Raw genomic sequence first — 11,471 nt, forward strand, 5'->3', positions numbered from 1 at the left:
ATGCCCCTTTGGATCACAAGTTTTGTTTCATGCTTCTGACAACTGACATTCATTGGCATAAATTAAGTAGTGAAGAGTCTAAGCTCGGTCAGGTATATCATTTGAAATTTAACATGAAGATCTTAAGTTGGGAAAACAAAAGACTGATATGAGTAATTGCTACAGCGGAAGTCTAACATAGGAATTTATCTCTAGCCTCAGCTCCGTCCCGTCAGCACCGGCCAGCCAACCTGAAAACATTTGAAAGTATTTTTGGGCTAAGTACTAATGTACTTAGTGGGCATGCATTTTCATAAACATTTCATTATTTTCTTAAAGACAGTTTATCCAATCATACTTGACATGACTTCGAAGGTTTTAAATTGAAAGAAGTACTTCTAAGCATGTTAAAACATTTTCTTTCATTTGTGCGCACATGTCACACTCACTTTCTGTTACTCGCTGTGATCCCGGACCTCTAGCCACCGACGGATCTCTGTCTCCCGCTGACACTTGCCCTGAGGACGTAACTCAGACAAGTTGAATTGACCTCGGGACGCTACCCAGGCAGGCCTGATATTTCTCATGCTCCGGAACACATCCAGCCGAGCACCCTTATAACGCCTCTGGTTAGAGCCCGATGGAGATCAACCCACCGAGTCAACTAACAAGTGTACACAATTCTCAAACAACGTATTAGGTCATAAGAGAACCTCAATTGATTAACTGCGCGAGCCTTAAACAGAGCAGAGTGCACATAAACATTTTATTGGATAAACAGTTTTCATTACATTAAATAAACAATTTGCATTTCATTGAAACATTTAGAGCTTAATAACTCAATCATACTTTGTACATTTGGAAAGTAAGCCCACCTGGTTAGGCAAAGCCTGAAGATCATAATCACATATAAACCTGTCTTGGGAAAGCAGCGCTAATCCCCCTGGTCACAAAGCCTACAAGAAATTCTATTCTTAATAGGTCTCGTGAAGCTAATCTTAAGTCATGGTGTAGTGCTTAATATTCTATGATTCACTTAGCCGGGTTTTCAAAATTTAATGAATAAATAATTGAAAACATTTCTCTTGAGTTAAGAACACCAACAATATTCTTACTCGTCTTTATTTAATAATTGGAATTATAAATAAAACCAATTAAATCATAAATATTCTTATTGCAAAATATAATGCAAATCATGTCATGCTTAGCATATAATAAGAAATTTACTTAAAATATGCACATAATAATAATATGATATTATTATAAAAATTTTCCTTTAAATAAATTAATCAAACTAATAATAGTTCAATTAATTAAAAATAAGAAAGCCCAATTTAATTAATTGAAGGCAATCCAAAGTCTTTAAAAAAAATAATTAATCAAACTAATTAATAGTCTAATTAAATAAAATAGGGAAGCCATTTAAATAGATGAAATAGAGCCCATGCTTAAATAAATAATAGCCCATATAAATTTAAAAGATGAGGCCCAACTAAATAAAATATGAATGGCCCAGACTGAATAAAATAAATAGGCCCAAGCTTTTAAAAATCGCAGCCCAAATCTATTTAAAAATCGGAGCCCATCACTCATAAAAATCGGCCCAAATACTCGGCCCAAATAAAATAGCCCAACACTTGCCCTAACCCCTTCTTGCTTCTCTATTCAAACACACACACACACCTGGTAAACACACATACACGCAAGAAATTCAGTCCCTCTCCCTCTCCCAGGAGTTCCGCCGCCGCGGACGCTCGCCGGAGGAGCAACGGCGAAAAGCCGCGCCATCCTCGGCTCTCACAATCCGCCCAGCTCCCTCTCTTCTCCGGCGAAGCAGCACCAGTCGCCGCCCATCGACTCACCCTTCAACCTTCCTCTCTCTCAAACCTCGGTCACCACCACACGATCTTACTAGACTCAACACCCACACATCTCACGCTGCACCCTCCTCTTCTTCCTCTTTCCCGGCGAAGAGCGCCGGCTCTCCGAGCAGCAGCAACCGCGGAGAACCCACGGCCGCCGCAGTCAGAAACAGCCACCACCACCTGACCTAGCTTCCCTGAAACCACCGATTCCCTCCTCCTTCCGGCGACAACAGCTCGCTGCCGCCGCCAGTCTCTCTCCCTCTCGACTGCTCTCACGGCCGCTGGAGCTCGCCGGAGCAACGGCGACAACCACTGTCCCTGTTCTCTCTCCTCCTTTGGCGACGACGAGAACGCCGCCGCCTTCCTCAGTCTCTCTCTCGGCGACAACAGCCCATGGTCAAGACTCACACACACACCCATCGAAGCAGTCGCCGACGGTGAAGACCACCACCGCCGCCTGAACTCCCTCAGAAGACTTCCGACGACAGCGGCCAAGCCACCATCACCGACAATACACCCTCACCCTTCCCGACTCAACGCTCCAATTACTCAGATCGACAGCAACAATCAAAACTCAAGACTCCATTTTTATCATTCTTCTTTTCTAATTCATGCTCTGATGTATGAATATATATATATATACAAATTGTATGCAGATTTAACATAAAGGGAAAATCATGCTTCAAGACTCATCTTTTATTGAAACATTGAAGCTTATGCAGTTCAAACTTGTATTTGTTGGTTTTCTAGTGCGATTTATAAAGCTAAAGTAAAACATAATTTAAGTTGGTAAACCTTGAATGAGAGGGCTGATCGTTTGCTGCTGAAACGTTGAATGAGAGGGGTGTTCATTTGTTGTTGAATTGTTGATGGAGATGAGCTTGGAATATATTTTGTATAGGCTTATGAATCTGAGATTCTTTCTTGCGAAGTGATATGAAATATGTGGAATAATTGTGTAGGATGAAAGATGAAAGCTCGGATCAACCAGCTATAAAATTTTGCAAAAGTTTGCAAAAAGAATGGAGTAGGTGTAGTGGATGTATTGCAGTAGTGGAGTTGGTGGTGTGCTGCAGTAGAGGAGTTAGTGGTGGGAGTAGGTGTAAGAATAAAAATTAAAATAAAATAAGATAAAATAAAATAATAAAAAAAATCTTCCAGGTTGTACTATGAAAACTGTAATAATCTTCAGGGTTTGCTAATTAAAAGCTCGTGAAAATACTTGAATGCTAAATTAAATAAATATGCAATGCATAAAAATTTAATTACTAAATTTACAAATGCTTTTGTAAATCATTTTTGTTGGAATAAAATAAATTCATTTTCTTTATATCCGGCGTGAATCATCTTACTTCTAAGTTCGAAAATAAATTCTAAATTTAACTCGGAGAAACGGGGTATTACAATATATTAGTTGAATTTTTTTTATACCTTTTTTTTTAAAGTTGGAATTGTCTGCTAGATTAGCCAGAACTCAAAAGTTTAAAATTAAAGTCGAAAATTTATAGATGAAAAAAAGGTTAATTATAGTCATTTTTCCATTCTGCACATGAACTTTGAAACTTACATTTTTAATCATGAACTTTGCACTTGTTCCAATTTTTCCATAAAATTGAAGTCCGACAGCCGGAAAGCTAACGTGTCTTTAAACATGTCATGCGTATGTAACACATCATTAATTAAAACGGCGTGGCACAGAAACGATGTTGTTTTAATATTGATTGTCAAAACACTCCGTTTCGCTATAGATTAGAATGGAGCCCGGTGCTCCGGCGAGCAGAGGCCATGTCTGTCGCTCCGACGAGCTTATTCTGTCCGACGGCTGGCGCTGCATCCGCTTTTCAGGCGTCTGCGGTTGGGGATGCTCCGTCATCCCTTACCAGCTCGACAGCCGTGCAGTGATGGCAACACTGGTTCTATGAGCGGTGGGGTGCGCGGTCTTGCAGCCACGCTTTTTGCGCGGCGAAGTCCGGCGGTCTGGAAGTCGATGCTCGCCGGAGGAAAAAGAGGCAGGGTCTTCGACGATTTGGGGCTAGGTTAGCTCCGACAAACCTTGCCAGCCCAACTGCCGTGGAGGACTTGTGCATCGTTGCATTTTTTGAGGCAGGGTTGCGCACAGACGGCCTCGCACACGCGTTCTTGCTCCGGCTAGGCATCACTGGAGTTGCTGCTGTTGATGGTGAACTTGATCGACGAGGGGCGAACGACGTCGTGGAGGGATCGTGGCGACGCAGAACCCTAATTGCTGCGGGTCAACAAGGAATGAGTCAAAGGGGCCTGGGCTGGAGTGTGGATCTGGGCCTGGGCGCGCCAATTCCGGCCCAAAGGCTGCTTGGGCTGTTTTTTCAGCAATTTTTGAAGCAAAACGACGTCGTTTATCACTTATAAAAACGACGTCGTTTAATTTGTCGGACGACGGTTTAAATGGCACACTTTCGGCTGCCACATTTGCGCCACATCATCATCAAATTGGGGGTAAATCAATTTTATGGAAAAATTGAAACAAATGCAAAATTTGTGTGCAGAATGAAAAAATGACTATAATTAATATTTTTCATGCAATTAACCCTAAAAAAGAAAATCAACCCAAACAACTCACAATCGGTACAATTTGCAACATAGTAAAGCTGACCCAAAATTATCCCTAGAAAAACAAATACTTAGATGGAAATTCTCAAGAGGACACCAAGCGGTGCGACCTTCTGTCTGTGAACAGTGAGGTCCCAGTTCAAACCCCACTGCTCCCCCTCCCCAATTCCCCCAAGTAAAAAAAAAGATGGAAACTGTTGGTATGGAACTATCGATGCCATTTTCTAAAATTGTGTGGGGGGATTTTGTAAATAATTGAAATGTAAGGATGGTGAACGGAATATCTGATTTTCAATGTAACCAAGTTAACGCTTTTGTCGCGTTTTTCATGTAGCCCTTCAACGACTTTCGGTTCTCAACGAGAAACGTGTTATTAGGCGTATCTGCGGGATTAATTATACTGGCATTGAATCGGCACACACACAACGCACAGACACAAGGGAAAAATACACAAAAATGGCGACGGCGATTGTGAGATCTACCCTCCGGTCCGCCCTACGCGGTGGCGCCTCCACCCCTCGCGTCTCACCGGCGTCCAGACGCTCTTTCTCCGCTTCATCCGGTCACGACGAAGCTGGTATGTGATTATAGGTATCTTAATTAGTGAAACTTTTGTCTTAGGAAATTATTCTGAATATGTTGTATGGTGGTTTCCAATTTTTCGTGCACGCCTTTTCGTGTCTGTGGAATCTAGGGTTTTAGTTTCTGTCTGGAGGAAATGGTTTTAGGGTTTCAATGGCATTTGATGTTCTATTTGTAGCTTTTGTTTCCATTGCGGTATCGCTGGTGTTTGATTTGAATGTTTTGTTGTCGATTGAAAACCGTCTACTCAATTGATTTGATCTGTTTGTGTTATTGTTTATTTTTTTGTTTCCTCGTGTTGAATGTAGCTGAGGCTTCCAAGTGGGAGAAGATTACATATTTGGGAATAGTGGCATGCTCTACTCTCGCTATCTTTAACCTCTCCAAGGGCCATCCGCACTACGACGAGCCTCCTGTAACGATCTATTTATCTGTTTTATTTTATGACAGTCGTCAAAATTGTAGATCTTGTGGAGAAATTGTCAGTGGTTCTTATATGATATAACTTTTTGTTGCAGGCATATCCATATTTGCATATCCGCAACAAGGAGTTTCCTTGGGGTGAGTTCCCCCTTCTTCATATGATTCATTTTCATGATATTTGTTTTGTAAATGCTTGTTTATCTTATTTGGTTTTGGTGTGTGTTGACTTTTGTATGTGTATGGATATTTAATTCCTCACTTGTATAAATGTATGAATGTAGCTTGTCATTTTATCTCCTTGATAGAATTTTAACTTCTAAAGTTGAAGCATATTCAACCATGACAAAATATTACTAAAGTACTTCCCTAAATTTGTTCACTTAGAAAGTAGCAGAGATTCTAAGTAGTGGGCTGTAAGCCTGTAACTTTTCTATCACCTAAGAGTATTTATGTAATTGGAAGTTAGTTTATATTCTTGATGGATTGGAGATGTTGAATCCATGTAACTGAATCTCGGGATGTGTACTTGCTTAATGAAAATTTATACTCCCTCCGTCCATGAAATGAGTACCTATTTGTGGGCGGTACGGGTTTTAAGAAATGTATGAAGTGTAGTGTGAATAGTTTAAGGGTCCCACTTTTTGAGTGTATTAATTAAAGAGATGTGTGGGGTAAACTTGCCAAAAATGGAAATGGGTACTCATTTCGTGGACGGACGAAAAAGGAAATATGAGTACTCATTTCGTGGACGGAGGGAGTACTATTTATTCCTGGTCTATGTGTTCATCTATTTGTTGTTGTTGACTTGTTGGGCGTAAGTTGGTATAATTCCTAAGCAATAGCTCTCTAATCTACTTAGGGGGTGTGTACTTTGCGTGATTGATAAGATGCATGATTGAGTATTTTTATCCTTAAGTAGGATTTCTCCAATCCCACCTTTAAGAATCAGGCAAAACTAGCTTAAATGATAAAAATAATCAAGGGCCTTGGGATATCCCAAAATTTCAATCCGTCAAAGTAAACAAGTGATTAACCTTACTATTTTTATCTATCAAGGCTAATCATTTAAAGTAAACGTCCCCTTACTAGCTGTTAAGACGGAATCCTATTGTATAGTATATTGTGATTTTTCAATACTTTTTTTTTCCCCAGGCAATATTGTTTAACTCTATCAAATGGCCGTGATCTAATTAGTCTGGGTATTTACCTGAGATCATTTTTGTTAATTTAAGCTAAAATTATTAGAGCTCTCAAGTTGAGGACATATGCTTTTTCCCTAACATGCATCTCATTTCAAGCTCAAAAAGTCAGTTATTTGCATTTACTACCTAGTACACTGCACACCTTTTTTATCTACTGGAACTCAGGAATAACTTAGAAAGTTGAACGAGTTAATATGTATATCTGATATATTTGAAAAGACCCGAGGTGATTATTGTATGAAGTAAAGTGATGAGGCAAACTGCAGCGAATAGAACGTACATTTGTGTGGATATTCTTGATTCTTGAGCACAATCTACCAACAATACACCTAGAGTACATTATACAACTTCACAGATTAGTGCAACATCTATCATAAAATCTTGCTATTGATTTTATCTTCTTTTTTCAGATTGATGCGATAGAAATATATTAACTTTGGTTGCTGATGATGCAGGTCCAGATGGCCTATTTGAGGTAAAGCATCATTGAGTTTTTAGGCCATCCAATGAGAAGGCCGTTGCAATAATCGGTGTTTTTTTAGTTTGTTTCTTCTACACATTTAAACTTGTCTGTTGGAATGTCCTTAGAATTCCATACAGTATGTTGTGTTGACAATTGGCAGTTTCTGGAACCAGAAGTTTGGAATGCGGTTTGGCTGATTTCGCCTTTATAAGTTTGATCTGTTCCCTTAAAGCAAACTGAAATTGAGGAATAAATTAAGTGCATTTCTTCCTACATCTGTGCAGCTGTATTAAGATTACAATTTCACTCAAAGCCAAGGTGTCTCCTGGGTTAAGTAATGAATTGAAGTATATACACATTAAGAAGCAAATTAGAATTACTATTGATGTTAAGTAATGTATTAAAATACACGCTCACTTCGAAAGGGGTATTGGGCTACTAGCACCACTATGTGCCTTGAGAATCTTATATGATGGCATTTTGGATTTGTTGAAATACTAGTATTTTCTCCTGAAGTTTCATCTTCAGTTACAATTTAATAACCTATCTTGTTTACTGCTCTTATTATAGGAGGGGCATTTTAATCCTTTTAACCCATTTCCACTACTATATCTTGTAATTATATAATTATTGTGTAAGCCTTTGTCCGACAACCTAATTATTCAATGTATTCATATTGCAATTAAACAAAATTGCCAGTTTCATTTACTTTGAATCAAATCGGATACACTTGTGAAGATGGTTTTAGCATTTCCAAGTGAAAGCAAAGTTATTAGTTGTCCCTTTTCATTTTTATTTATCACATGATGGACTAATTTCTTCACTTACAGTATAATCAATTATCATTATTTACTTTACTTTATAAGTGAGACTTTTCTCTATTGACAATACGCTAACTATTTTTATTAAAACACATATCTAGGACTTTTTTAGGTGGATGGAACAGATAAGAGACAATATACTCAAAATGTGAAAGAGAAATTGTTGAAGAGGTGAGACATTGTGAGTTGTTATATTGAGGACATAAAAAGAAAATGAATGACAAGTCTGAGGCAGCAGCAAGTAATGATACAAGTAGTACAACGATTGGTTTTGCAACATATAACAAAGAATCTAAAGCAAGAAAACACAAACTAGAATCACTTGGCAGTGGCTTCGTGGTTGTTGGCTTCACCCCCTTGTGGAAGGGTGTCGAGGTCCGTACGAGCCTCTTTCTCTTCTTGAGGAAGTATAGATGTTGGATCGGAATTGGATGAGTTCTCCGATTTGTTTTCGCCTGCATCATTTCCGTTGCTGTCGTTGTACGAAGTTGTATTACTCTCTTCAGAATTGGCACCTTTGTCTTCCTTTGCTTCTGTCTCGCCCTCTGCCTTTGTTTCTTCACTCTTGCTCTCTTTGCTTCCATTATCTCCAGTTGTTTCTTCACTTGTCATCTCTTTCCGCTCATTATCACCACTTGTTTCCTCACTTTTATTTTCGGTGCTCTCATTCTGCCCTGTCGCTTCTTCACTCTTATTCTCGGCGCTCTCATTCTGCCCTTTCGTTTCTTCACTCTTACTCTCGGTGCTGTCATTCTTCCCCGCTGTTTCCTCACTCTTATTCTCAGTGCTCTCATTCTGCCCTTTCGTTTCTTCACTCTTACTCTCGGTGCTCTCATTCTGCCCTTTCGGTTCTTCACTCTTACTCTCTGTGCTCTCACTCTTCCCTGCTGTTTCCTCACTCTTATTCTCGGTTCTTTCATTCTGCCCCGTTGTTTCCTCACCCTTATTCTCGGTGCTCTCATTCTGCCCTGTCGTTTCCTCAGTCTTGTTCTCCGTGCTCTCATTCTGCCCTGTCGTTTCCTCAGTCTTGTTCTTCGTGCTCTCATTCTGCCCCGTTGTTTCCTCACTCTTATTCTCGGTGCCCTCATTTTTCCCTGTAGTTTCCTCATTCTTATTCTCGGTGCTCTCATTTTTCCCTGAAGTTTCCTCAGTCTTATTCTCGGAGCTTTCCTTTTGCCCTGTCGTTTCCTCAGTCTTATTCTCAGTGCTCTCATTCTGCCCCGTCGTTTCCTCACTCTTATTCTCAGTGCTCTCATTCTGCCCCGTCGTTTCCTCACTCTTATTCTCAGTGCTCTCATTCTGCCCCGTCGTTTCCTCACTCTTATTCTCAGTGCTCTCATTCTGCCCCGTCGTTTCCTCACTCTTATTCTCGGTGCTCTCATTCTGCCCCGTTGTTTCCTCACCCTTATTCTCGGTGCTCTCATTCTGCCCCGTTGTTTCCTCACCCTTATTCTCGGTGCTCTCATTCTGCCCCGTTGTTTCTTCACCCTTATTCTCCGTGCTCTCATTCTGTCCCGTGGTTTCCTCACTCTTATTCTCGGTGCTCTCATTCTGTCCCGTGGTTTCTTCACTCTTATTCTCGGTGCTCTCATTCTGTCCCGTGGTCTCTTCACTCTCATTCTGTCCCGTAGTTTCTTCACTCTTATTCTCGGTGCTCTCATTCTGTCCCGTGGTCTCTTCACTCTCATTCTGTCCCGTGGTTTCTTCACTCGTATTCTCGGTGCTCTCATTCTGTCCCGTAGTCTCTTCACTCTCATTCTGTCCCGTAGTTTCTTCACTCTTATTCTCGGTGCTCTCATTCTGTCCCGTAGTTTCTTCACTCTTATTCTCAGTGCTCTCATTCGGCCCCGTTGTATCCTCAGTGCTCTCGTTCTGTCCTGTAGTTTCTTCAGTTTTGTTCTCCTCCGTGGTGTCGTTGTCATTACCTTCACTATTGTTCTCCAAACTCACATTCTCCTCCAATTTGTCTTCACTTGTAACCTCTTTGATATCCCCTTCATTTTTCTCCTCATTACTACTCACATCTTCATTCTCCCCATTTTCTTTCTCATTCTCATTCTCATTCTCTTCACCTCCCTTGAGTCGATTGTCTAGGCCATCACTCCGACTATCTCCTGCTTCGTTGTCACTCTGCCAGCGGTCATCGGGCTTGTTTTCGTCATCAAAATGTGCTTGTTCTTCCTCTCTTGGGTGGAGATCCTTCCTCCCTAGCTTGATGCTATCACTTCCATCTTCTATCTTTCCTGAAACACCGGTGCTGTCTAGAGACGGCTTCTTGCTGCGAGATTGCTGCACCTGGTAAAGCAGCCAGATGCCAACTCCAAGCAGCAGACTTATCTGCAAAACATGCTTCACTTTGATCCCTTTATTTCTCTGGTTTCTGCGAGGCGATTGCTTGAACATCATTCACCACCAATTCTAACACCACAACAAATACAAATTAAACAAATACCACTCATATAATATCTACAATAAATGAAAATCATCAGTTGATACAAAAAACAATATTCTTGCATCTGTTTCGTTCAATTATTTTCTCATTAGATCTAACTACATCACTGTTTCATTAGATCCAAGTAGAGCCTATGATGATTCCGATTTCCAAACAAGGAAAAGAATAAAATACTCCAGCATCTTAAACTAGACATAATATTCAAACACAATCAGGAACATGTGAAGTTCCCTTGTAATACAGACATCTTAGTTGGGGGGGGGAAATTAACTCAATTTGGAAATCCCACAAAAGAAATCTGAGCAAGATTAAAGATTAAAGAGTAACTTTTACGAGCGATCAAAAAGGGCAATGATGATTAGGACAAGCCAATAATAATTTTCCATAAACAAATCTAAAAATCACGAAACGATAACCGAATCAAACAGATCCACATATATTTCCAAGAAAAATGGAATCTTGAAAAGGGCAAACCTGAAGCAATTGATTTGAGCGGCGTAGAGATCCCTGTTTAAGGATGCAAAAAATGTGTGCTTATTTGCAGCAGTGAGCTCCAAGAAAAGGTAATGTGTAGTTGATGGACAGATTTTGAGAAGCAATTGGTGGGTGCCGAGTAAACCTCCAAAGGTCATATGAGATTTTCAGAAAATAAATTAGAGCAATGGGAATGTGATTTCGTGCCAAATGCCTCAAATAGATCTTAAATCACCCACATGTGTGTGTACTACTCAACTCACTCACTGTGTGTAACCATTATATTGTGTGTGTGTGTGTGTGTGTGTGAGACTATGAGAGAGAGAGAGAGTGTTGTCCATGGATTTTGGGAAATCCCATGTTGTCGCCACGCACTTCCATGCGCGTTGAAAATCTCGGAACCGACACTTTGCGATCAAAACAATTCTTCCCATTAAAAAAACAATTCTTCCCATGTGTGAATTGTAATTTTATTTTATTTAAATGTTGATTTAGCTTTATTAGTTAATTGTAATTTTATTATATGTGAATATCAATCTAGGTTTATTAATTTGATTTTTAAGTACTGTGCATATTATTTTTAAAATATGTTCAAATTATGGTGTGTAATATGTACTGAAA

General features: G+C 39.9%; 2 protein-coding genes and 1 long non-coding RNA gene across 4 annotated transcripts; 1 reads left to right on the top strand and 2 right to left on the bottom strand.

The window, feature by feature from the left end:
* Positions 1-2,901, bottom strand: LOC131001802 (uncharacterized). The gene is made up of 3 exons (XR_009094036.1): positions 2,640-2,901; positions 855-935; positions 1-230 (listed from the first exon to the last, which is right to left on the bottom strand). It is a non-coding gene; the product is annotated as an uncharacterized LOC131001802 (long non-coding RNA).
* A 1,850-nt stretch (positions 2,902-4,751) lies between these two features.
* LOC131001803 (cytochrome c oxidase subunit 6a, mitochondrial) lies at positions 4,752-7,376 on the top strand. Of its 2 annotated transcripts, XM_057928396.1 has the most exons (4): positions 4,752-5,010; positions 5,324-5,430; positions 5,534-5,576; positions 7,096-7,376. In XM_057928396.1, the coding sequence occupies exons 1-4, from the start codon at positions 4,890-4,892 to the stop codon at positions 7,128-7,130; spliced, it is 306 nt and encodes a 101-aa protein (XP_057784379.1). In that variant the 5' UTR covers positions 4,752-4,889; the 3' UTR covers positions 7,131-7,376. The 2 variants fall into 2 exon arrangements, with proteins under 2 accessions (XP_057784379.1, XP_057784378.1); XM_057928395.1 differs by having other exon boundaries at positions 4,771-5,010; positions 5,534-7,376.
* Positions 7,377-8,084: 708 nt separating this feature from the next.
* On the bottom strand, positions 8,085-11,267 carry LOC131001804 (uncharacterized). The gene is made up of 2 exons (XM_057928397.1): positions 10,851-11,267; positions 8,085-10,342 (listed from the first exon to the last, which is right to left on the bottom strand). Exon 2 carries the CDS (start codon positions 10,328-10,330, stop codon positions 8,243-8,245), a length of 2,088 nt encoding a protein of 695 aa, XP_057784380.1. The 5' UTR covers positions 10,331-10,342; positions 10,851-11,267; the 3' UTR covers positions 8,085-8,242.
* Between the last annotated feature and the right edge of the window lie 204 nt (positions 11,268-11,471).

The sequence above is a fragment of the Salvia miltiorrhiza genome, chromosome 8 (assembly GCF_028751815.1).
Source record: "Salvia miltiorrhiza cultivar Shanhuang (shh) chromosome 8, IMPLAD_Smil_shh, whole genome shotgun sequence".
NCBI classification, from domain to species: Eukaryota; Viridiplantae; Streptophyta; class Magnoliopsida; order Lamiales; family Lamiaceae; genus Salvia; species Salvia miltiorrhiza.